At 37.4% G+C, this 26,426-nt stretch overlaps 1 protein-coding gene across 1 annotated transcript in view; it reads right to left on the reverse strand.

The window, feature by feature from the left end:
• HDAC9 (histone deacetylase 9) overlaps positions 1–26,426 on the reverse strand; it is a 582,041-nt gene that overhangs the window by 483,674 nt on the left and 71,941 nt on the right. The window contains exons 7-8 of the mRNA XM_007946059.2: positions 17,609–17,740; positions 10,236–10,351 (exon numbers count right to left, since the gene is read on the reverse strand). Coding sequence (XP_007944250.2) covers positions 10,236–10,351; positions 17,609–17,740 — 248 coding nt within the window. The remainder of the gene's footprint in view (positions 1–10,235; positions 10,352–17,608; positions 17,741–26,426) is intronic.

Consider the following 26,426-nt stretch of genomic DNA (forward strand, 5'->3'; position numbering starts at 1 on the left):
ATAAACACTTTGGACTGTGCCTCCATTTCCTATAACAATGTATTGATTTCCATCATTTGCCATGATTTCCTGGGTGGTACAAGCTGTTCAGCACTTGATTACTAACTGAAAGCTTGGCAGTTTGAACCCACCCAGTGGGGCCTTGGAAGAAAGATCTGCTGATCGGCTTCTGAAAGGGTACAGTTTTGAAAACCTTATGGAACAGTGCTGCTCTGCAGCACATGGGGTCACCATTAGAACTGACTCAAGGACAACTGGGACATGTGTCCTCTATTGGGGCATTTCCAGAGGTCTACCTGTTCTTCATAGTCACTGGCTAGCTACCATTATGTTCATTTTATAGAGGAGGAAACCATGATTTCCCTCCTCAAGCTCCCCAGTGGGATCTACAGCAAAGTTTTTATACGTGATTTGTCTTGCAGTACTGCTACAGACTACAACCATTGTTGAAGGAAAGGGGAATCAAAAAGTATAAAGAAACATGGCATCTTTAGGGAAGAAAAGGAAGCAAACTCAGGCTCTAAGTTTTATGGAAAGGAATGAAAGTGTGCAACTGGGAGCCCAGTGATCTGGCCATGAGAAAGAGGTCTTGGAGATTTTATAGACATGAGGATCTTCAAGTCATAGAGACATTCTTGAACTTTCTGAGGAAGCAAGGTCCCGTGTCCCCCAAGCCCACTGGGTAGAGTTGGTTCTTCCAACAGAGACTGATTTGTACAGTATCACATCATAGGCTTTTAGGGACTTAGAGGTCACTTAGTTTAACTTCTTCGAAAAGGAAATAGCTCAGAGTTTGTATGTAGATTTCCAATGCCCTAGAATTACAAATAACCTAACAGAAATGGAAAACAGTCATCCTCAAATTATTTTCTTTAAATAGAGCTTCCCTCAACTGGTTGCTTGTTTTTGGGCTTTCGATAGGAGTAGTCTATCTGTGTTGAGCTAATGTCTCTTAATGAGCATCTGGAGCTGTGTTCTACACGAGTAACCAAGTGCACACATATCTGAAAGCCAAACAAACAGGTGGTGAGGATAACATTCCACTTCATGAAGAATACTGACCAGTACTTGCACGGTTGTAAAGTCACCCCACCTTAGCGTGGTGGTGAGCTCACAATCATTTTCAGGCCAAGCCAGGATTTTTCCTAGGAAGCAGTTTTGAAACTGATCCAGCCCTTAAATCAGAGCTGAGTTAAGATGCCAACAGTTCACAGCTTAGAATACAGGAAAGATGGTTTTAATCAGAAATATTTTCAGAATCAGGAAGTTTGTAGTTAGATAAAGTGCAAATATTAAATGCATAAATGACTATTATTTTACACTCACAAAACAATTAATGAGTAACTCCTCTGTGTTGATGATCGGTGTTGAATGGTAGGTGTACAAAGATTGCCCTGTACCATGCAAGTTCACATACTAGTCAGGTGCACAGAAAGTAGAAAACTAACTCTAATGATGTATGATAAATGCCACAATTAAAATATGAGCAAAGCACTTCAACTGCATAGAGAAGAGAGTCCAATTTAAACCAGACTTTGATGGGTATGTAGTATTTCTTCTGAAAGAGCATGATGTTGGGAAGAGGTGTATGAATTAAGCCAGGTGTTGGGAAAGGGCAAACCTACTCACATTTTAATGAGGCCCTTCAAAATTTTATTTGACTTCTTTTTTCACCACTGAAAGGCTATCATATTAAGAATATTTCTACTCCAGTTGAATAAAACACACATAAACTGAAATGTTAAGTGTCCCTCAACTAAAAACAAAACAAACAAAAAAACATTGCCATGAGTCAATTCCAACTAATAGTGACCCTGCAGGACACAGTAGAACTGCCCCATAGGATTTCCAAGGTTGTAAATCTTTACAGAAAAAGACTGCTGCATCTTTCTCCCATGGAATGGCTGATGGGTTCGAACTGCTGAACTTCTGGTTAGCTGCCAAGTGCTTAACCTTATGCCACCAAGGCTATATATCTAGACATTGAAATCAATAAGCTAATATTGATTAAACATTGGTGAAAATTAGAAAAACCAACAATGTCAACAGCTGACAGGTATTTAGACATGTTTAGAAATGTATTGCTAGCAGGACTGTAGAGTGATAAATTTCTAGAGAGAAATCCAGTGTGCTCTCTCTCTCTGTTCTACATATCATGACTGAGTAATTCCTCTGCTGAGAATTATGTCTTTAAGAAATTCTCTTATTAACCTATAGGGTGATGTCCAAAGGGTCTGTTTTGAACAAGTTTTTGGTGGTAGACAGGAACTGGAGGCACCTGGGCATGCACTTGGTGAATGAGCAGGTAAAATGGAGCAGTGCCCATAGTGAACTATTTTGTAATTAAAAACAACCCATTAGATGTCTGCATCCATAACAAAAAGACTACATCCAAAAACACATGCTCTCAGATAAAAATAAGAAACAGAAAGAAATAGATACATCATGCCATTTGTTGTTGCTGTTGTTATGTGCCGTGGAGTTGGACCCATCTCATAGTGACCCCCTCCTTGGGTTTCTACGGAAGTAGATTGCCCAACCTTCCTTCCGAAGAGTGACTGGTGGGTTTGAACCACCAGCCTTCTGTTTAGCAGTCACATGCCTTAGGCACTACACTACCAGAGCTGCTAATAAAATACTAGTTATATAAATAATGACCTACTTTTTAAGAAGCTCAAGGGAAAAGTGAAATGTAGAATTTCCAGTTTTCTGCATATTCAAAATTTTCTATAATATGCATGAGAGTCAAAAAAAAAAAAAAAAATACAGAGTTTGGTGAGAAGTGGTCTAGACTAGTAAAAAAAAAAAATGTTTGTCTGTGGTGCTGCTCTTGAGCTCTATCATTCCCTGGTTAGCGACTCAGGGCAGCCACCTACCTTCCCTGAACTTCAGCATAAGGCTGAAGAGTACAGAGTAGGCTAGTATCCAGGCCTCGGCCCAGCTCTATCAGACAACATGTGTGCCTTTCAGATTGGCATCCAGGAAGAAGTGCTCCTATGCCTCGATGTACTTTGGCTTTAAAAGGTTCCAAATCCCCAAATCTAGACTATCTAAAAAGAAGAGAGCCGTATTAGAGACAAAAACAAGACTCTTAATCATATAATGTTTGGCTATGACTTTCACAGTTATTTTCACGATAGTGTATATTGTCTACTCTTCCTTCAGGCAGCTGGTAGAAAACTAAAACCCTCATGCAGTAAAGAAGAAAACTGTTTAGACAGTAAATAGTCTCTAAGCTTTTGTTTTCATTGAACTCCTGACAATGTATTACTATAAAATGGTTGGGAGATAAAAAAAAAAAAAAAAAAAATCAGTTGACACGGCTCGCTTTGCATGTAAAAGGCATCGATGTTTTGCTGCAGATCTTGCTTTACAATCCTGACTCATATTATTCCTAGTAAATGATTCTTTTGTCATAGCAACCTCTTTTCCCTGAGGGGGGAACAGAGCTTTATTTGCTGCCATCTAAAATCATAGCTCTACACCCACTCAGAAGGGAGCATAACATTTACAACAAAGGGCACAACAACTATTATGAAACAATTGGCAGATGAATCATGTGAGATTGGGGTAAAAACAAGTGATATTTCAGATGACTGTAGAGCCCTTAACCTTAGTATTAGAAGACTTTTTAAAACAATTTGTATCTGCTGGAAAGAATTATTTAAAAATTGCATAGTGGGGCCAACCACTAATGCTCAAGTAGAAATAAACCAGCTGGCTTGGCTACTATTAAAATAGCTATCAAATAAATCTACCAAAACTAAAGTAATGGCATTGATATTTATGGAAGCCTATTTGAAACCATAGGCCCACAGAATTAACAATAAAGGAAGTAGATAGGTACAGACATCTCTGGCTGTAGTTGGAAATAGACATGCCTGAGGCTTAAGCTTCCAACCAAGATTACAAATGAGTAAAGTTAGTAGCTCCAACAATCTGAGTCCGGGGATTGAGCATATGTAAGAAATAGAAGAAATGGAACAGAAGTGGTCAGAGCAGATGGAGACTCACTCTCACATGAGGGTTGCTGGCTTGAAGACAAACATGCTAATGAGTTTTCCCTATCAGGAGTCAGCACTGATAATAACAACAAAAAGCAAACTCATTTCTCACTTCACCATTTACCACCCGCCTTCATGTCGCTGAACCCTTCCAACAAAGCTGTTGTGCTAGGTATTATTATTACCTTTTATTAGGTAAGAAATGTGAATTTGAGAGGAAATTTGTGATTTGATCCTCAGCAACATAGAGGCTGGTGCTGGAGTGGGGTTCACCCTGTGCCTTCTGAATAGAAAGCCATCATTTAAACTACATTGTCCTGTTCCCTGAGATTTTACTTAACTGAGCATACTCTTCTACTACTTTTAGTCTAAATGATGTAAGAGAAGTAAAGCATAATTTTTTTCTGTTTTTAAAATCTAAGCCTCAAGATATTTGGGTGCAGCCTTTCTTTTCCTATATCCTAAGCAGCAAATGGGGTAGAAGCCCATTCAATAAAATGATCTCTGAAAGCATTATGTGACATGTAAGGATTCATTCAAATATATGTTACTATACTACTTTACCATGAAAATTCCTCTCTGTTACTTAAGGCAATATGATCGAATGAGTCTATTTTATAAATGGTGATGTATGCAGCTAATTTGGTTTTAGAGAATGTAATTAATGATGTAAATCATTTCTTCCCCTAAAATATTTCTGTTACATGTTAAATTTTATGCTATTATTAGTATTAGAAGACTTCTGAAAGAATCATACTAAATTCTAAATGATTGTTAATCAGTAATGGGCTAAAATATTTCTTTGTGCCTTTTCTGTGGTTTCAGTGGAAGCATTAGTGTTATAAAGCTAGCATATTAATTTGCTGACAGTCTTGGTTTGAATTCAGCTGTATCCTTACTTATCCAGTATGAATTACACTACAGATCTCTGTAAATACCATGCGGCAGAAAACCACATGTTAGCCATCAGTGTTGCATTTTTTGTTCTGGGCCATGGAGAGGCTACCCATCAGTGCATAAAGGTCTGCCCACCTGGCCTTTTGGATCATAGTTCAGGCACACAATTAATTCATTATGAGGTAAGTCACTGTTGCTTTTGAACTAATCTTTCCTGCTTTGGAGGTAAATATCCAGTCACTGACCTGAAGAAACACCTCTACCCTTTCAAACTCCATTAAATCACATTTCCCTCTGGAGGTTTTTTATTTATTTATTTTGTGTATGTGTGTGTTGTTGTTCGTTTGTGTGTGTGTGTGTGTTTAATGGTAGAGGCAGAGGGAAAGGTTTATGAGGACAAAATGCATTCAACAATTTACTGAAAAGTTGGATCATCTAAACAGATACTTGTGTGAGTAAAGATATTAGGGCTACATAGTAGATTAAAACCATACAAGCAAACTTCTTTAATTTACATTCTCCCTTGTATATATTTTGAAATTTAAAGATAAGATCACACAATCTAAGACACTCAATTTAACAAGTCAATAAAAGTCTTAAAGAGAAAAGTCTTGCCTTTTCCACTTATTTTCAGTCTCATAACACAAAATATTGATAATTATTGGTGACTGGAATGCAAAAGTTGGAAACAAAGAAGAAACATCAGTAGTCATAAAATATGGCCTTGGTGACAGAAATGACACCAGAGATCACATAATAGAATTTTGAAGACCAATGACTTACTCATTGCAAATATCTTTTTTCAACAACATAAATGGTAGCTATACATGTGGACCTCAACATATGGAATACACAGGAATCAGATCGATTACATCTATGGAAAGAGGTGATGGAGAAACTCAATATCTTCAGTCAAAACAAGGTGAGGGGCTGACTGTGGAACAGACCATCAACTGCTCATATGCAAGTTCAAGTTGAAGCTGAAGAAAATTAAAACAAGTCCACAAGAACCAAAATACAACCTTGATTACATCCCATCTGAATTTAGAGATCATCTAAAGAATAGATTTGACACATTAAACACCAATGACCACAGACTAGATGACATCATCTCTGGGATGACATCAAGAACATCATACATGAAGAAAGTAAAATGATGTCAGAAGTGACTATGAAACTTGCTCTTGAATGGAGATTAGCTAAAGGAAATGGAAGAAATGATGAAACAAAAGAGCTGAAGAAGATTTCTAAGGGCAGCTTGAGAAGACAAAGCAAAATATTGTAATGAAATGTGCAAAGACCTGGAGTTAAAAAACTTAAAGTAAAGGACATGCTAGGCATTTCTCAAGCTGAAAGAATTGAAGACAGAATTCAAACTTGAGTTCCAATACCCAAGGATTTTATGGGCAAAGTATTGAACAATGCAGAAAGCATCAAAAGAAGATGGAAGAAATATAGAGTCACTGTTCCAAAAAAGAATCAGTAGATGTTCAACTATTTCAGGAGGTAGCATATGATCAGAAACCAATGATATTGAAGGAAGAAGTTCAAGATGCACTGAAGGAAGTGACAGAAAACAAGGCTCCAAGAATTGTTTGAATAGTCATTGAGATGTTTCAACAAACAGATGCAGTACAGAAGGTGCTTACTCATTTATGCTAGGAAATTTGGAAGACAACTACCTGGCCCACTGACTGGAAGACAGTGTTATCTGTGCCCATTCCAAAGAAAGGTGATCCACAGAATGTGGAAATTATCAAACAATTTTAATATCACATGCAAGAAAATATTGCTGAAATTAATTCAAAAATGGTTGAAGCAGTATACAGACAGGGAATTTTCAGAAAGTCAAGCTGGATTCAAAGGGGGCATGGAACAAAGGCTATAATTGCTGATGTCAGATGGATCTTGGTTGAAAGGGAAAAAATACCAGAAAGATGTTAACCTGTGTTTTATTGACCATGTGAAAGCAACTGACTGTGTGGATCATTAAGAAATTATAGAGAACATTGTGAAGAATGGGACTTCCAGAACACTTATTTGTGCTCATGAAGAACCTGTACATAGACCAAGAGGCTGTCATTCACACAGAACAAGGGGATACTACATGGTATAAAATCAGGAAGAGTGTGCATCAGGGTTGTATCCTTTCACCATACTTATTCAATATGTATGCTGAGCAAATAATCCGAGAAGCTGGATTACATGAAGAGAAGTGTGGCATCAGGATTGGAGGAAAACTCATTAACAACCTCATATATGCAGATGATACAACCTTGCTTGCTGAAAGTGAAGATGACCTGAAGCACTTTCTGATGAAGATCAAAGACGATAGTCTTCACTATGGATTAAACCTCAATATAATAAAACAAAAATGCTCACAACTGGCCAATTAAGCAACATCATGATAAGTGGAGAAAAGTCTAAAGGTGTCAGGGATTTCATTTTGCTTGGATCCACAATCAACATTCACGGAAGCAGCAGTTAAGAAATCGGACGTTGGATTGCACTCAGCAAATCTGCTTCAATAGACCTCTTTAAAGTGCTGAAAAGTAAAGATGTCACTTTGAAGATTAAGGTGCACTTAACCCAAGCCATGGGAATTTCAATCACCCCATATGCAAATAAAAGCAGGACACTGAAGGAGGAAGACTAAAGAAGACTTGATGCCTTTGAATTGTGGTGTTGGAGAAGAATACTACCAGAAGAGTGAATAAATCTGTCCTTGGAAGAAGTGCAGCCAGAATGTTCCTTGGAAGTGAGAATGGCCAGACTTCACCTCACCTACTTTGGTCATGTTGTTAGAAAGGGTCATTCCCTGAAGAAAGATATCATGCTTGGTAAAGTAAAGGGTCAGTGAAAAAGGGGAACACCCTCAACAAGATGGATTGACACAGTGGCTGCAATGATGGGCTTAAGCACTGCAAGGATTGTGGGGATGGTGCAGGACCAGGCAGCGTTTTGTTCTGTTGTGCACAGAGTCCCTGTGAGTCGGAGCTGACTCGATGGCACCTAACAACAACAAACACATATTTCTTGGTTGTTCTTCTATATTGTACTAAGTACTATATGCACATAGGTATTTATAATTAACTGATATATGTATCTTTATCTTTAGTAACCATCAAACCATGTTACCCCTCTTCTTTACAACTAAAGGTTACCATCATGTTAAATTTTGTGTTCATCACTCCTTTGCTTTATGTATATATATCGAGAGAGATAGATACATACATAGATAGTTCTACTATGTATTGCTGTTTCTGAACCTAGTAAAATACTGTCATGTGATAAGTGGTCTTCTACAACTTCTTGGATTCAATAATGCATTTCTAAGACTCATACATGTTGTGGCATGTATAGTGTGGCATGTATAATATGTCATTTTCACCTTCCATAGGAACAAAATATATTTAGAGCTGATTAGAACCCAGATCCTTTAGTGTTTCTGTAGTTACTGAGAATGCATTATTTATATTGAGAGTTAATTGAAATCTAAAGTATTTTAGAAATATTTGTGCCAAGTTGTTCTTTCCCAGAAATTGATTAAAGGGATGTATAAAATTGAGATGAAATTATCTGAATAGAAATACAACCAAGGAGCTAGTAAACACATGTTTTAGAAACAATACTCAAAAAGGGAGTGAGAGACAACAGGATGGTAAGAAACAAGAAAGAGATGAAGAACCTGGAGATGTAGGGGCCATAACTGTTATTTTTTAAATAGCTGAAATATAGTCAAGAGTAAGAGAGCATTTACCTATTTTGTTCATTTTCCTTGGCAAATTATTTGAGGGGAGATTTTGAAGACTAGAAAGAAAGTGTGCTCCTCTAGAAAACATTTACATTTGCTTTCTCCAGACACCCATGGGCACTACAAAGCTGAGGCCATTTTAAATAAAATTAACTGCTTGTGGTTATGTGAATTTGGGTTGCAAATCCTTTCAAGGACCAGCTTGTGACTACAACTTTTCAGGGAGAGGTTTTGTTCCTTGCTCTCCTAAGCACCAAGACAGCTTAGTTTTGGGTTGAAGGGTTGGAGGATGAACACTCATTCATTCAGCAAAGATGAGGTCTTTTGGGATTCCAGCTTAGAGTTTAGAGAATTTCCTATTAGATTACCACACTTGTTCAATACTGGGCTTTGTCAGATATCCTGAGTTTTGCAATGCCCTAAAAACCAAAGATCAAAACTCAAGTCTACAAATGTCCTCAGAGAAAAAGTGATTTCATTGGTTTCAGTTCTTTCTTTTTCCCTCTAGCTTTCTTCATCACTTATAATTTGACCTGGTAACTTTATAATTTATAAACAATTTATTCTGTGTATGTATGTGTATAAAACTATAGAGAAACAGATTTTGGTAAAATATAAGGAAGACATTGTCATCAGTAAAGCTAGCTGTCCAAAATCAAATGAGTTGCCTCAAGAGAGAGTGAAGTGACTTCTCTGTAAGCGGAATTATTTGAGTAAAGGTTGGGTAATAATATGGCAGGAAAGTGATAGAGGTGATGCAAGAATAAGAGATCAGTCCCTTTTATCCCCAAGGTTTCAAAAACTTTATAAAAATAAGAGAGGTATGTCACAGTTTTGTATGAGAAGTTATCAAACCAGCTCTTCCTGTTGAGAGCAATGCATGCTGAAGAAGACAATGATGGTTACTTCAAAACACCTTGTTCCAGGAGTAACTATTTTCAGACTGTTACATTTGCTTACCCTAATACTGAAACCACATAGCCAAATCCATGGATTTCTAGGAATTACTTTGCTCTTAGTCTTTGGTTAACATAAGTCTTGGTCATTTTAGACATATGTCATTCTTCCAGGATTGAGTTTTTGTCTTCTGCGTCGTTATAGGCCCATTGCAGGCAAAACATTATGTTGAGTACATAATAGGTACTCAATAAACATGCAGTGGAGCTCTATGTACCTCAACTATATCCAAATAATTTTCATCACTCTTCAAGTCAAATGAATAAAACCCACCTTTTCTAGGTAGTCTTTCTGAGAAGTCTGCATGAAGTTGTTTTAACTTACTGATTAGTCTACTCCATCTGAATAACTTGAGACTACTGAGTTGCAAAACTGTTTAGCAGTTTATCTCAGGATCACTAAGAATGCTTTAATGGAAGATTAAATTTCTATATTATTTAAACTCTGATTGTCAACTACACTACAAATAAGATAAAACTTATTCGATTCCACACATTACAACCCTAAAAGAAAAAAGTAACTGAGGAAAGATTATTTTAACCTTCAATTCAGAAATATCACTCTTTATTAGGTAGCTAAGGAAGAATGTAATTTCTGAAATATCAAAATAATAAGGGTCTTACCTCAGCATGAGGAGTAGGTGGCAAAACCGAGGTCTCATTTTCAGTAACATTCCCAGTTGGTCCATTGTTTGGTGAACTGGGACCAGACCCTGGAGAACTGCTACTAACTGAGGATTCTGAAAAACATGTAAAGTACAAATTTATGTATGAAAAGCCTACAGATATGTACATTAGTTACTGTTAATAATACTGGACATTGTTTTTTGTTCTTTTTTCCCTATGTAACAACAAACACCACTTCACTAAATACAAACAGCTACGAAAATTTCTACTTCATTTTTGTATTTTCATAATACTTCCCCCCCCCACTTTGTTTCCACTAGTAACAACATCATAATATTCAATAGTTTCTACAGAAGTGAAGATACACACTTCGTATGTTGTAGAAATTTTTCATTTAAACCCACTGCCTCTGAATTGATTTTGACTTACAGTGACACTTTAAGACAGAGTAGAACTGCCACAAAGGGTTTCCAAAGCTGTAAATCTTTACAGAAGCAGACTGCTTCACCTTTTCCCCCACAGAGTGGCTGGAGGCTTTGAATTGTGGACATTTTGATTAACAACTGAATGCTTTAACCACTACAACACCAAAGTTCCCTTCATTTTTAATTAGGTAGAGGGGAAGAGAAAGAAACTTCTTTTATTTGCACTTGTGTTACCAATAAAATAAAATAAAATAATACAAATAAGTATTAGAAATAATGTACTTATAAAAGTCATAAAAACATGCTATCAATACATGGAGCCCACAGACATTCCTATTGTGTCTGGATAAATTGCTTAAATGTGCTGTTAACTGCTCTTTATTTGAAATGCTAAGGTTATACCTCATTATAGCTCATCTTAGAGAAGTATAATGAAAAAATATATTTAAAAGAAAAAACCAACTCACTGCCATTGACTCAATTCTGACTCATAGCAACCCCCTTTGAGTTTCCAAGGCATTAAATCTTTACAGAAGTAGATTGCCCAGTCTTCCTTCCACAGAGTGGCTGGTGGGTTTGAACAACCAACCTTCTGGTTAACAGTCAAATGCCGTAGGCAATACGCCATAGTAGAATATAAAATCTTAAAACTGCATTGATGGCCTTGTACAGCATCAAGTGACTTTAAGTCTGCCCAATTTAATTTTCAGAAGATGAGAATTTGTCGAAATTTAATATGTGAAATTTCAAGCACCAATATCACAACAACAAAAACTCCTTTTAGTAAAAGATAATAACAATACAGATTATTTAACTCATGTCTTTTATGCTCATATATAAAACTCACTAGCACAAGTCACCTTGTCAAGCCTAGGCAAATTATTTATTCAGGTCTAATCAATTCCCTATCACATTCTATAATTCACTCATTTAAACAACTTTCTAGTTGCTTCGTTCTTAAATTTTTTCAACCATCTTGGTACAATGATCTTGTCTCTTATCTCAGAGACTGAAGATTATGACATAATTTCCACCAGTGACTTTTTCTTTTGCCTCAGCATGTCTGCCACACTCTCCTTTCCCATCTAAGGTAAAGTATGCTTCTTCCTTTCCTCTCCTCAGTGCCAGCTCATTTACTTTTACTGATGATCCCACCACCTCACACTTGTTTCGGGACCTTACTTCATCAATTATCTTTAACCTTCATGCTCTCCTTCTCCATGAGAATTATCCCCCTAATCTGGAAGCATACTAATAATTCTTCAGTACTAGTATACACTCTTAATGTCTATTCTCTCTCAACCTTGGATATCTGGCTTCCTCATGATCAACTCACTGTTCTCTCAAATGTCATCAAATTTGAAGGCCTTTAACACAATACTTATTCTCCTCATACTTTCTGTAGTTACATTCTCTACGTACTCCATTGTCTTCCCATCTCTCTGCCTTACCTGCTTCTACCATTTCTTAAATTCACTTGACTTTGTGGCTGTAGCCCTCTTTTCTTTCCCTTGCCAAAGTGACTCGATATTGTGACATCAACTATCATTTTCAGGCAGACAACTCTCATGAAAACTGTATTTCTCATCTTTAATTGCTCATAAAACCCAGCCCAAATCCTTATGAAAGGCTAGACATGTTTAACCTCCTTTTACGTGTGTGTCAAACTCAGTGTATTCCAATATAAAATGCACTCGACAATTTCTGTTAATTTTACCACCTCTTATCATGGTCATCTTCATTTCTTTCTTCCCCAAAAATCTAATTAGTTATTAAGTCCTTTATATCTCTTCTTCACATTATTTCATACCTATTTTCAACTATAATCTTTTCAGTTTAAGCCATGATTATTTCCTTATGGATGATACTAAAAGTCTCCCAATATTTCTGGATTGCTGTCACAGATTTCAAAATTGTCTTCCACACTGAGGGATCATATCACAACAGCCTCTCCTTCTCCCTATGCTCCACATGGAACCCAACATTATTCCTACTATTGTCTCCATGAGTTGGAATAGACTCAATGGCACATAACAACAACATTGTTCTTCTTGTGTTCTGCAATCAGCCAAATTAAACCAGCTATTCCCTGTAGGTGACAAACACTTTGCCATTCCATATTTTCTTATCTTCTTTCTTCAACTTGGAGTTGTATATTAGAGGCCCAATCTCAAGTTTAAGCTCAAATCCTGGTTCACATGCCATCTTTCCACCAGAAGCCTACAGCTCCCAATTTTCATGCAGTATTTTATTAGCCTCCCTTGGAACTCCTATAATTTTCTACTTAACACTAAAAATATTTCTCTACTCAAAGTCAGTGCCATGGAAAGTAGTTCAGACTGATGACAAAATTCTGACCTGACATTGGTTGTGGTATTTAAGTATGTCATTGATATAAAATGCTAAAATTCATCTTGTTCACTGTCTTTCTCTATATCTTGGTTATATTTTGATTAATTTGGTTTCTTTTTAATTTTTACTTTTTCTTTTAACTAAGAATATGTACATTTAAGAAAAAAAAAATCCATATAGGACCTTTTTCCCTGACTATTTAGTCTTCTCTTTCCAGTATGACTAAGTATTCATTTTTCATAATATAATGTTTCATATTCATATCTTTTTTAAAAGCAATTTTCTTAAACATTCTGTCTTACCAACTTTCAAATCCAACTCACAGTGACCCTATAGCACAGAGTAGAATGGCCCCATAAGGTTTCCAAGGCTATAATCTTTATGGGTGCAGACTACCGTATCTTTCTCCTGCAGAGTGGCTGGTGGGTTTGAACCCTTGACCTTTCAGTTAGCAGCTGAGCATGTAACCACTGTACCACCAGAGATTCTTACCAACTTTAGATCATATTATCATTTTATGCAATTTTTAGATAAAAGAATTTCTTTATGTAGAAATCTCTGTGATAAGCACTAAGAATTCAAGGACACAAATATAACAGAGGATACCACACCATCACACTGGATAGCATGTGATAGGAGCTAGCAGTCATTTCTTGAGAACACTGAGAAAATTTGAGAAGTGGTATTGGAGGACCTGGAGTTTGCAGAAACACAGTTCATGAAATGCAGAAATGGAGAAGAGAGTAGAAAAGGCATTATAAACACAGGAATGTTCTAAGCCCTATAATTTTTCAAAGCCTTCAATGCAGAAATGCAAAAGGAAAAAAAAAAAAAAAAAAACACTTGTTTTTGAAAAACAGAAAGACTGCAAATGGTTCATAAGCCATCTTTTGGAAAGAGTGAGGTGGCGTGGGTTTGAAAAGAATATATATCTGAATCTATGAGATGGGGAGGAGAGAAACAACATAGAAGTGAGAGAAAACACTGGCTATTTAACTGCTATGAAGCTGTGATGGTCTGTGACTAGTTATTAAAAATAGTTACTGAAACCCAAAAAGAGTTCATCTATATCAGATAAAAGCTAGAAGACAATAGGGAAGGAGTGCATGTGATAACAGCTGTGTGTCTAGTAGTTCAAACTCTCTAAAGACATATGGACTAACTGCAACACACCACTTAAAAATATCTACCAGTGCTTCCTTGTGTCCCAACCCACTTAACAGAAATATGTACCTATTAAATGTGTAAGTTTCTCTACATTACAAATTATTTCATGAGATGAAAAGGAGAGTTACTACCTCATAAAATCAAGAAGAGAAAAATACATTTCACATGTAAAGAAACTCTGGAAAAACTCTGGTCATTCATTACCTCTGTAAGTCTTAAATAATCATTACTCAGATAGGCTATGAGGTAAATTTGACTGCAATTTAGGAAAGAAGAAAAGGTAATTAACTGGTGATTATAGAGAAAAAGAGTAATGATTAAGAAAGGAGATTGATAGGAGAATAAAAATGACATTGGGATAAATAAATATGACCTTAGATGGTAAGATTCTAAAGCAAAAAAGAAAAAAGTAGCGACATATATAGTTTTCTATAATTTTTTTCTGTAATGAGGGATACTAAACCAACCAAAGCAAACCAAACCCACTGCCATTGAGTCAATTCTAACTCATAGTGACCTCCATTGGGTTTCCAAGGCTACAAATCTTTATGGAAGTAGATTGCCTCGTCTTCCTCCCATGGAGCAGCTGGTGGGTTTGAACTGCTGACCTAGTTAGCAGCCAAATGTCTTACCCACTGCGGCACCAGAGCACATTAAGAGGAAGACTACTCTCTCCAAATACAAGAATATACTTATCTCTATTTACTTTAGACAACTGATAATGTTCATTATTCTTTTACATCCATTAAAACAGACTTCCTCCCAAATCTCCATTCCCACCAAGTACCTCTCTTAAAGTACCTTAAAATTTTTGTCCACTTAAAGCACTTGACTTCTAACCAAAAGGTTGGTGGTTCAAACCTATCCAGAAGCTCTGCGAGAGAAAGACCTGGTGATCTGCTTCCTTAAAGATTGTTGTTGTTATGTGCCATCAAGTTGGACCCGACTCCTAGCGACCCCTCCTTGGGTTTCCAAGGCAGTATCACTACGGAAGTAGAGTGCCCCATCTTCCTTCCAAGGAAATTACAATCAAGAAAAACTATGGAGCAGTTCTCCTCTGTCACTTGGGATTGCTATTGGTCTGAATTAACTTGATAACACCCAACAACAATAAACAGACTATTTCCTGAAAAAACAGAAAGAATATGTCTTTAAAAGTATTTATTTAAAAAGCTGAACAGGTGTGGGAAGCTGAATGGGATTATACTCACAAGTGTATATAGGTTTGGCAAAGGATATTTTTACATATGTATTTGCATGTGCTGTAAATACATCCACGTATATTGTAGAGCACACTAAGGGTAAAGTTATGAAAACATTTTAACCATAACCAAATACCTTGAGGGAATGAGTCAGTGGGCTTGGGGGCTTAGGACCATAGTCTCAGGGGACATCTCGGTCAATTTGCGTAACATAGTCCACAAAGACAATGTTCTACATCCTACTTTGGTGAGTACTGATTAGGGTATTAAAAGCTTGCAAGTGGCCATCTAAGATGCTACTATTGGTCTCTCCTCATCCAGAGCAAAGAAGAGTGAAGAAAATCAAAGCCTCAAGTAACAGTCCAAAGGACTAATAGACCATGAGAAAAACAGCCTCCACTAGCCTGAGACCAGAAGAACCAGATGGTGTCAGGCTACTACTACTAACTGCTCTGATGGGAATCACAATAGAAGATCCTGGAGAGACTGGGGAAAAAATGTAGAACAAAATTCAAAATCAGGAAAAAGACCAGAGTAACTGGTCTGATAGAGACTGGAGCAACCACTGAGAAGACGGCCCTTAGATATCCTTCAATCTGTAACTAAACCCATCGCCAGGGACCACCTTTTAGCCAAATAACAGACAGTGAACAGTTACACCAAAAGGGATGTACTCTTCAGAACAGTCAACCACACAAGACCAAAAGGGCAGCATTTCCCAAAAACCAAAGCTCAGAAGACAGGAACAAGCAGGAAAAAGGATGAATGGAAAGGGGACCGCAAGGAGGAAATGGAAAGAGTGCCGTTACCCTGGGGGATTGCAGCTAATGTCACAAAACAAAATGTGTATGAATTGTTGAGTGGAACACTAATTTGCTCTATAAACTTTCACCCAAGCTACAATTAAAACAAAAAGAAAAAGCATTTGTGCTGTAAAAATTTGACTAATTCATCTAGATTAGTGATTATATTTAATAATAGGAAAAAATATAAATGCAATACAATAATTTTATTCACTGTTCACTTAACATTTTTATCCCTCAAGTAAAAAATTATCCTATTAAAATAAATATTTTCCTTCAGATGAACATATTCATCTGTGAGGTTTGAAGTGCAGACTAAATTTTTTTTTTTTTTCTAAATAACCTGTCAAACTTTTAAGTCACATTAGTGTTCTATAAGTAAATATACTTTATCCACCTCTGCCCCACAACCCTTCTCATATTGCCTCCTAAACTAGACACTGTCATGGCTAAAGCATATATAAAAAATGACTTTTTAAAAATCTGTTAAGGATAAGATATGATCTTGGAGAAGTAATATCCATACAGTACCTCAGTACAAGCACAGCTTCCTTAAAAATGGAGAAAAATAGTTACAGGTTATCTTTTTTTTTTTTTTTTTTAATTGATGCAACCAAAGGAAATGATCAGGTACAGTGCCTGGCTCTAAACAGGTACTCAATAAACAGTAGTCAGGATTAATATTTTGGCTAGCCTTTGTGGTTTTTGTATCCTTAGGTCTTCTTTAGTTTCATATCAGGTACACCTGAAACTAGGGGGGCTTGTAAGACATCAGGTTGAATTTCCTAACCTGTTCACCCCACTACTAACCAGGCAGCTAAAAAAATAAGAACTCTCCCATTTGAGACTAGTGAAAATGACAGTTTCTTTCCCTTCATAAAAGGCGATATATCCCCCTCCTGCCATTAAGTCCCAATACACCAGTAAACACATAAAGTCATTTATGAGTTCTGTAAATTTGTTGAAAAGTCAAAGTTTTGCTGTTCCACATAGTTTAATTTTCCCAGATGTATTTTGTACATTCATGTCTGAGTATGGGGGAAGTGTTCTTCTTGGACCTCCCTCTGTTCATTTCTGATCAAATTTCATTAAAAGTTATATTCTCCTGGTTGGCAGTCCCAAAATGGACCGCCTGTTTCTGAAAGAGATTAAGGTGAGTTTTGGCATTCCCCTGTTACACCTTGATTGACACATAGCTCTGTTTTCCATTCATTTCCTGTTTAACACAGTTGCTGAATATATAGCAAGGTTCACTGAACTACTTGTGAGTTTTCAATATAATTCCCTTTCAAAAATATTTCTCCTCAAAATAACTTTTAATATGCAGCAGGCATATTTATTCTAAACTCTTTTTTCTTTTTTTTTTTTTCCATTCCTACTACCAGCATTTGTTAGTGCAAGTCTATCCAGTCCTCAATTACCTGTCACCTCAAACATTCGCTTCTTGAATGAAGTGACAACATTTCCATCCTTCCGCCTGAGTAAGGGGCTGCTTCTCCTCTCTGCCACTTTCTGTTTTAACCTGGACCGCACCTTCAAGTTGGGCTCAGAGGCTGGGGATTGAGACAAAGAGAATAGATAAAAATTAAAAAACAGAGAGCCGGTTGCTCCTGTGTATAAAAGAGGCTCACCGTTTTCTCGGTCCCTTCTCATCCTAGAATTAAAACTCCAAGCATATAAAAGGCGTTGGCTCCAAATTAATTCAGCAGAAAAATATAGTAATTATTTTTATGAAACGTGTGACATGCTTTTCTATTTAAAATGAAAAGAGAGCAAATATATAGGTTTTCTACCTATTTTACCTAACAGAATCGGTCTTGTTAATGGGAAGTTGAGTCACTAATTATGTTTGGGTCACAGTAAGATTTATTACACTTCATTGTCGGCCCTCTTAATTCTCTAGAGGGTGAAACTCAATAGCCACAAAAACAGTACTTAATATGATTTGGGAGACTCTGGCCTGACTTCTGGTAATAAGAAGACACCTCTGTGGCAGCTTTTGATTGTCTCTAGCATATAATTTATGTCCTATTCTGACTTCAGGAATACTTCTTTGTCAGCAATTTCTAACCTGAAACCTTGGGAAAGCATACTCAGTAAAAGAACACAAAACCAGTAGAATCATTGTTGGATAAACCTGTCCATACATCCAGCATATAATCAATTGGAAGTAAAAGTGGCCAACTCTTAAATCAAAGGTCCTGATTTAGGTTACATGTTCCAAAATACAAATACACATTATTTTCTTTTGTTTGTTTTGCAGGTGAAAAACATTTTTTAAATTAGTAAGCATTTGAAGAGAATATACTTCATTTATACACATATTTAAAAGACATATTGCATTTCTATTTCTTTGGTTGTATCATTTGTAATTATTTATTAGCTTTTTAAAGGAATAATACATTTGAAAAAATGGAAACACTAGATTGGATCTTTGTATACTACAAATATGATGGTGGTGGTGGTGGTAGTATTGATGACAATATTAATGACAATAATGATCATTATGAACAGGATACTTATGATGATAGCATAAAATTATAGAATGTCTTCTATGTTCCAGTACTGTTCTAAAAGCTTTACTTATATTATTAACTTGTTTGACCCTAAACATCCCTATGAGATAGCATTTGTACCTTAATTATATCAAGGAAGAAAACAAAACACAGAGAGAAGTAACTTGCCCAACGTCACATAGGTAAAAGGGTGAAGCCAAGATCTTAACCTGTAGTCAGGCTCCTGTCTATTCTTATAAACACTGAAAATATGACTTCATTGTTCTCTATGTAGAAACACCATAAAAATCACAAAATAGATTTTTGAAAATGTCACTAATTGTCTGCATCAGAAACAATGTTACAATGTAGCTTGTTTTTAATTAGAAAAACTATTGTCTTTAGAGAAAGTTCCTATCTTTGCTTGACTACAGTTATCAAATGTAGAATTTACAAATGATTTTTCTTTCTTGTCTACCTTCCTGCTGTTTTCCTTTCAGACTTCAAATATCTGCACTTTTGTTTTCCCTTCAGTTCTTTTCTTTTCACCCCATAAACTTGGACTGAGAAGATTTGCACTATGGATTTTCCTATACTGGTTACATTTTCTACATTAAGTGAAATAGGAACTTGACAGATAGATTAAGTTATGCTACAAATAATAAAGCAAGCTACTTTTTTTATGCTGTACACCTAATTTCATATCCAAATATATTGTGAAAATAAGACAATTCAGAGATGATAATAGAGAGTGAGAAGCTCAGAGAACTATAGAGCTGAAATGTAACAGTTCCTAGGCCCCTTACCTGGAGGCAAAGTGGGTGTTTCGGTTACCTAGTGCCGCTCTGACAAGAATATATACCACAAATGGGATGGCCTTAACAAACAGGAGTTTATTCTTACAATTTGGAGGCTTTAACTCCAACTTCAAAGTGCCAGGCTCTAGGGACTGGGTGAAAGCCCCTCAACCTTGGGGTTCAGCTTTGCCTCCTGCTCCCAGCCCATTGGAGCTAGAAGCTTTTCTTCACTCAAACAGTTGCTGGCTGCTGAGACTGACAAACCCAAGGTTGACAAGTAAAAAGGCACAGTCCCAATGTTACTAAACCACATGGCAGGCTATTAATTCAAGTCCATTGAAAGTCCCAAGGTCAGCAGAGCATGGCAGGCTACTGAACAACAACACGGCTACATGCAAGGTCTAAGCATGCCATAAGCTAGAGACCATTCCCCCAAGGCTTCTCCTTGTATACAGGAAGCAGACCACATCCCTAAGGCAGCTACTCAGCTGCTCACAGTAGATTCCACCGTGGTGTTGATTACCAGTCTCATCATGGGGAATATTACCACCAGCTGCCCAGCCAACCAGCCAGGTCCAGCCAAGTTGACACACAAACTTAACCACCACAGTAAGGAAACAGTTTTGGGGAAGGATTAAAGTTTTCGCTAAACCTTCCAGTTTAACTGAGGAAAGAAGTCCAAGTCTCAATTATTAGCATCCAATTCAGACAGAACTAAAGTGATAAAATGGGGCTGAAGTAATTTACTTAAACTGGATTTCCTGTTTAAGTATGTACTGAAATTCCTCCGGAAATACTAAGCTTGTTTCTTAAGGGGGGAAAAAAAAAATCCATCGTTGAGTTGATTCCAACTCATAGTGAGAAAGAGAACTCATAGAGCAGAACTGCCCCCATAGGGTTTCTAAAGCTATAAATCTTTACAGAAGCATGCTGTCAAATCCTTCTTCGGCAGAGCAGCTGATAGGTTTGAAGTGCTGCCTTTAGGTTGGCAGCCAAGCACTTTAAGCACTGTGCCATCAGGTAAAAAATATCTTCACCTACTTCTTAGAAAGTGAAAATGAGGAGCCATGAATCCCTAACTGCTAAGTATGTTGGTAGCAGTTGCAGTCTTGCTTATAACCCTGGGACAAATATCAAAGAATCTCAGACTCAGATTTAGACATGACTTTATGATGAAACCTAGCAGAATGAACACTACAGATTGGTTTTCCAGAGGAGTATATCAATTGATCAACCACTTCTAAAGGCAGTGAGTCAAGTAGAAAAGGCACTGCATTTTCAGTAAGAAGATGTTGAGTCAGGTCCCTTCTGAACCACTTTCAAGCTAAGGAACACTCAGTGACTAGTTCTTTCTGAGCCTGATTCTTCATTTGTGAAACATGAAGTCTAATATCTTCATTTACTTCACAAAGCTATGGCCACCACATTAGATACCTGAGCCTAACTCTAAAGATCTGGGCAAATGTGCAAGGGAAAAAGTGCTAATGGAACATAAATGATTGATACTACTGCTAAAGGTTATAAAGAGAGTGATGGCAGAACTGGGACTGGACCCTAAATCTCCTGAACCCCATCCTCCTCCCTCTCCTAACACATCTCACAAGCTGGAGCTGAATTCCTGCATTCAAGACAAAGATATGCCGATGGCTTGGAAAAGAAACTGTTTAATGTCATTTAAACATTCTACCTGAAACCTAGAATTCCACAAGCTTTTCTTTAAAAAAAAAAAAAAAAGACTAAATGTTTGTTATCTGAGAATAGGCTGGATATACAGTTCTTAAGTTTATGTTAATGATCAACACAAAAAAGTGTGAACACCAGAATAGCAATGAGAACTGGGTTCTGGTCTGCAGTCTAGCTACTAAGATCAATAACCTTGAATAATTCATAGTCTCATTGAACAACAGTTCATTCATGCAAATCAGTCATGATGGTATTTTTGTAGTGCATGAAGTCAAACAGATGTGGGTTCAAATGCCTGTTTTATGCATTAGCTGTTCAGCTTTAGATGAGTTACTTTATATCTCTAGATCTTCAGTTTCTTATTCTAAAATGAGGATGTTTTTACTAGCTTTTGTCTATTTGCCACAACAGATTAATTTTCCTTCCTTCTCTGAGCCCATAGGGGCTGACTCATCAGGACTACATCCTTCTCAGGCTTTGCTGGCTGGATGTTAGTTGGGGTCAACCTACTGGCAATACCAGCTGGTGATGAAGAATCATCAGGACAGAGGGATCAGGGTAGCTCATGTTTTCCCTGCTACCCGGCTGCTTCCCAGTCAATAGCCTTGTCTCTTCCTGAATTCTGCTCCTTCTGGACACCTCTGACCTATGGCTCCAACATTTTCAAAGCTCCAGAAACACTATTTCCTCTGGTGGCGCAGTGCCTAAGGCATTTGACTGCTAACCAGAAGGCTGCTGGTTCAAACCCACCAGCCACTCTTTGGAAGGAAGACACGGTGATCTACTTCTGTAGAGATATCACTTTGGAAACCCAAGGAGGGGGTCACTATGGGTCAAAATCAACTCAACGACAGTCAGTTCGGTTTCAATTACTCCTTTAGCACTAGTGGTGGGAATGGCTTCCTGCTGTTGCTCTTTTCTGGATGTTTTAACATCCCTAAGCAGTTGTTTAGCCCTACTCACTTCTTTGTCAATCATCCTTTCATAAAAATCTATGACTCATAGGGTATGGATTCTATTTCCTGTGAGAATCTTGATTACTATAGTCCTACATATCTTGCGGAGTCTATGGGTGGTACAAAGAGTTAACTAGTAAGACTGCTAACTGTAGTCTACCCAGAGGTGCCTTGGAAGAAAGTCCTGGCCATATAATTCTGAAAAATCAGCCACCGAAAACCCTATGGAGCAGGTTCTACTCTGACACAAATAAGGTCACTTGACAAATGGTTTTACATATCTTGCAAGGCTATTGTAGAATCAAATGAAATAATACCTAGTTAAGGAAAGCCAATGATTATCAATGGGAAGATTTCCCCTCAGGAGATATCTGGCAATGTCTGGAGATTTTTGCTTGTCATTAGGGGGGATGCAAGTGATATCTCATCAGAAGAGGTCAAGGATGGTGCTAAACATCCCACAATGTATAGGACTGCTCCTGGCAATGAAGAATTATCTGGCCAAAACTGTCAATAATGCCAAGGGTGAGAATCACTAGGATAAGCGATCAGTAAAGGGCAGTTGTTAATAACTATTAGATTGAAGGTATTCAAAGGAGATTATAATACGTTTCAGAGATCCTCAAAGAGAATGTAGAGGGGATGGGAAGAAAGGAAAGATTACTGGAAATCAGGAAGTACTCTACGTAGTTTCAAAAATAAATATTTAGATTCAAAATGGCGTCTCATCAGTAGTCCCCACACTAATTCCCTATAGCATCTTAGTGCCTGAAAAACTAGGTGCAGCAGTTTGAAATAGGGATTCTGATGCTTTGAACAGCCTACTGAGTCAGACTGCACCAAACTCAGGGGAGTAGGATTAGAAAGGAGAAAGGGGCAGGGGAAGAATAACAAAAACAGGGGAATCTGCCCTGCATGGCACCAACTGACCAGCAGGTGAGAAGGGCCATCAGAGACCTCCCTGGGGGAGTGCTGACTGGCAGGTGAGAAGGGCCATCAGAGACCTCTATGGGTTAGGGGAGAAGCCACACTACACCAGTGTACCAGCGGTCACCCCATGGATCCACCTTCAGCACCAGGTTTTATCGGTAAACTTGGGTCTGCTGGGTGTAAGCAGGCACTTCTCTGGTTCCAGCACCGATGAAACCCGAGCAGAGAGATCTTTAATGCCACATGTGGGTGAGCCCTAGGAGGAACTCCTGCAGCAGATCACGGAAACAGGCAGCTATCTTGGGTCAGCTTTTGGTACAGAGGGGCCGGCACCTGATTTTATTGGTAAACTTGGGTCTGCTGGGTGCAAGCAGGCATTTGTCTGGGTCCAGCACCACTGAAACCCAACCAGAGAGAGATCACTGACACCGCAAGTGGGCAGGCCGTGGGAGGAATTCTCGCAGCAGATCACAGAATGGAGCGGTTATCTTAGATCAGCTTTTTGGTACGGAGTGGCCCCAAGAGCAGGGTTTCTGCATGTGTCTGAACCTGGTGGAAAGTGGTGACCCCCTAACAACTGGAGTCTTTGCTGAACTTGAGCTGCAGAGTACAACGCCATCACTAGTAGCCTGCTCAAAGCCCTAGGAACTGCTCCTAGCAACTTGGAGCTTTTGTTCCTTCTCTCTTCTCCTCCCACCTTCTCCACCTTTATCCTTACTCATCCAAAAGAAAAATCACATTCAGCCACCATAATACCTGCTGGCTTGAATCCTAAACCTTCATTACATAAAACAGAGACCTATCTATATGCACATTCCACACAGTAATTCCACCATCACAAAGAAAAGTGCAGAGCAACCCAGTACACCTGAATTAATAGCCAAAAAAAATTAAAATCACCAGCTCCACCTTTTCAAAATATTAAATCATAAATCCAAGACAAAACAAATCAATACATAACCAGCATTTAAAGACAATCTCAAAATGTCTAGGAAACAACAGGAAACCTCAAATAAAACAAAAAAACAGGACAAGGTATTAGAAACAAAACCCCAAACAAGGATCTCATCAAACATGGAGAAAGGAGAAGCATTAAAATTATCTGAGAAGGCGTTTAGAAGATATGTTCATAGAGCTTTACAAGAGCCTAAGGAAACCCCAAACAAAAGCAAGGAGAACACCAACAGTTCCCTGTAAGAACTCAGGAAAATCATTCAAGAACAAAATAACAAGATTAATGCACAATCAGAACACACACAAAAACAGCAGTTAGAAATCCAGAAGATGAATACTAAAATTACAGAATTACACAATTCAGCAGAAGCACAAAAGGGTAGGACAGAACTGGATGAAGAATGCATATCCCAACTAGAAGACAAATCCCTGGACACCAGCCTGTATGCAGAAAAATCAGAGCAAAGATTTAAGAGAAATGAAGAGAACCTAAGAGTTACATGGGATGACATGTAAAGAAACAACATGTGTTTCATTGGAATTCTAGAAGAGGAGGCAAAAAAAAAAAAAAAAAACCTGAGAAAATTGTGGAAGACCTACTAACAGAAAACCTCTCCCATATCATGAAGGAAGAAAAGATATTTGTTCAAGAAGCTCATAGAACCCCATACAGGATAGATCCCAAGAGAAAAATACTGAGGCATATTATAATCAAACTCTCCAAAACCAAAGACAAAGAAAAAATTTTGAAAGCTGCCCGGGACAAAAGAAATATTACTTATAATAATCAAACAGTTAGGCTGAGCTCCAATTACTCAGCAGAAACCATGCAGGCAAGAAGGCAATGGGAAGGCATATATAAAACACTGAAGGAAAAGAACTTCCAACCAAGAATCCTATATCCAACCAAATTATGCATCAAATATGAAGGTGAAAATCAAGGCATTCTCAGGCAAACAGAAATTAAGGGATTTTGTGAAAACCAGACCAAGCCTACAAGAAATGCTTAAGGAAGTCCTTCCAATAGAGAACCCACAACAGAGATCAACAAAATCAGGATATGAGGCATCAACACTAAAATCAAATCAGAATAGAAACTCAAAATAAGACCATAAAACACTGTACACTAAAAATCAAGGAAGCCATTCTGCACATGACAACAGCAACTAAGCTATTAGAGGGAATAAAACTTCTAGGTACAAATGGACAGGAAAACAGGGCAATGTCCTCATAGAACACACTGTTCTAAAAATGTAGAGACTCCAAGGTAAACACAGAGAAAATTAACAAGCCCCCTAAGCAAATCCAGAAGGAAGGAAAACATATGGGTTTAATAAGCACAAAACCAGCAATAAAGAAGAAAAGGGAGGAAGCATTTGGCAACAAATAGAACTCAGCACAAAAAAGTATATGGACCAAGGAAACACCAACAACATGACAAAAAAACCACAATAGAATAACAGCAATCATTTCATATCTATCACTAATTACACTCAATGTGAATGGACTACATGCACCAATCAAGAGAAATAAAGTGGCAGTCTGGATAAGAAAAAAAAAAAACATAGATATGCTGCCTACAAGAGACCCACCTTAGACACAAAGATAAAAACAAATTAAGAGTTAAGGGTTGGAAAATAATATACCGAGCCAACGGTAATCAAAAAAGAGCAGGAGTGGCAATATTAATTTCTGATAAAATATACATTTAGGTGAAAAACATCATAAGAGACAAAGAAGGACATTATATGATGCTGAAAGGGTCAACTGACAAAGAAGACATTACGCTGATAAATATTTATGCACCCAGTGAAAGGGCTCCAAAATATGTGAAGAAAATATTAATTGAATTAAAAGGGACAATAGACAACTCTACAATAGTAGTAGGAGACTTTAACACACCACTTTCAAAGAAGGACATGTCAACTAGAAAAAAACTCAACAAAAATACAGAAGAACACAACAGTACAATCAACCAACTCAACCTCATCGAAAAATACAGAGCATTTTACCCAAGAAAAGCACAATTCACATTCTTCTCCAGTGCACATAGATCCTTCTCCTGAATAGATCCTACGTTAAGATATAAAACAAGCCTCAATAAATTCAAAAGCACTGAAATACTACAAAGCATCTTCTTGGACCACAATGCTATAAAATTAGAAATTAATAATAGGAAGATCAAGGAAAAAACATCAAACGTGGAAGCTGAGCGATTGACTGCTCAAAAACTACTAGGTAATAGAACAAATAAAAACTGAAATAAAAAAATTGCTAGAAACAAACGAGAATGAAGATACATCATACCAAAACCTATGGGACACAGCATAAGTAGTACTCTGAGGATAGTTTATCACAATAAATGCATACATCAAAAAGAGGAAAGAAACAAAATCAATACTCTAGCTCATCAATTCCAACAAC

This window comes from Orycteropus afer, unplaced genomic scaffold (genome assembly GCF_000298275.1).
Source record: "Orycteropus afer afer isolate SDZICR_OR568_19922 unplaced genomic scaffold, OryAfe1.0 scaffold00008, whole genome shotgun sequence".
Lineage (NCBI taxonomy): Eukaryota > Metazoa > Chordata > Mammalia > Tubulidentata > Orycteropodidae > Orycteropus > Orycteropus afer.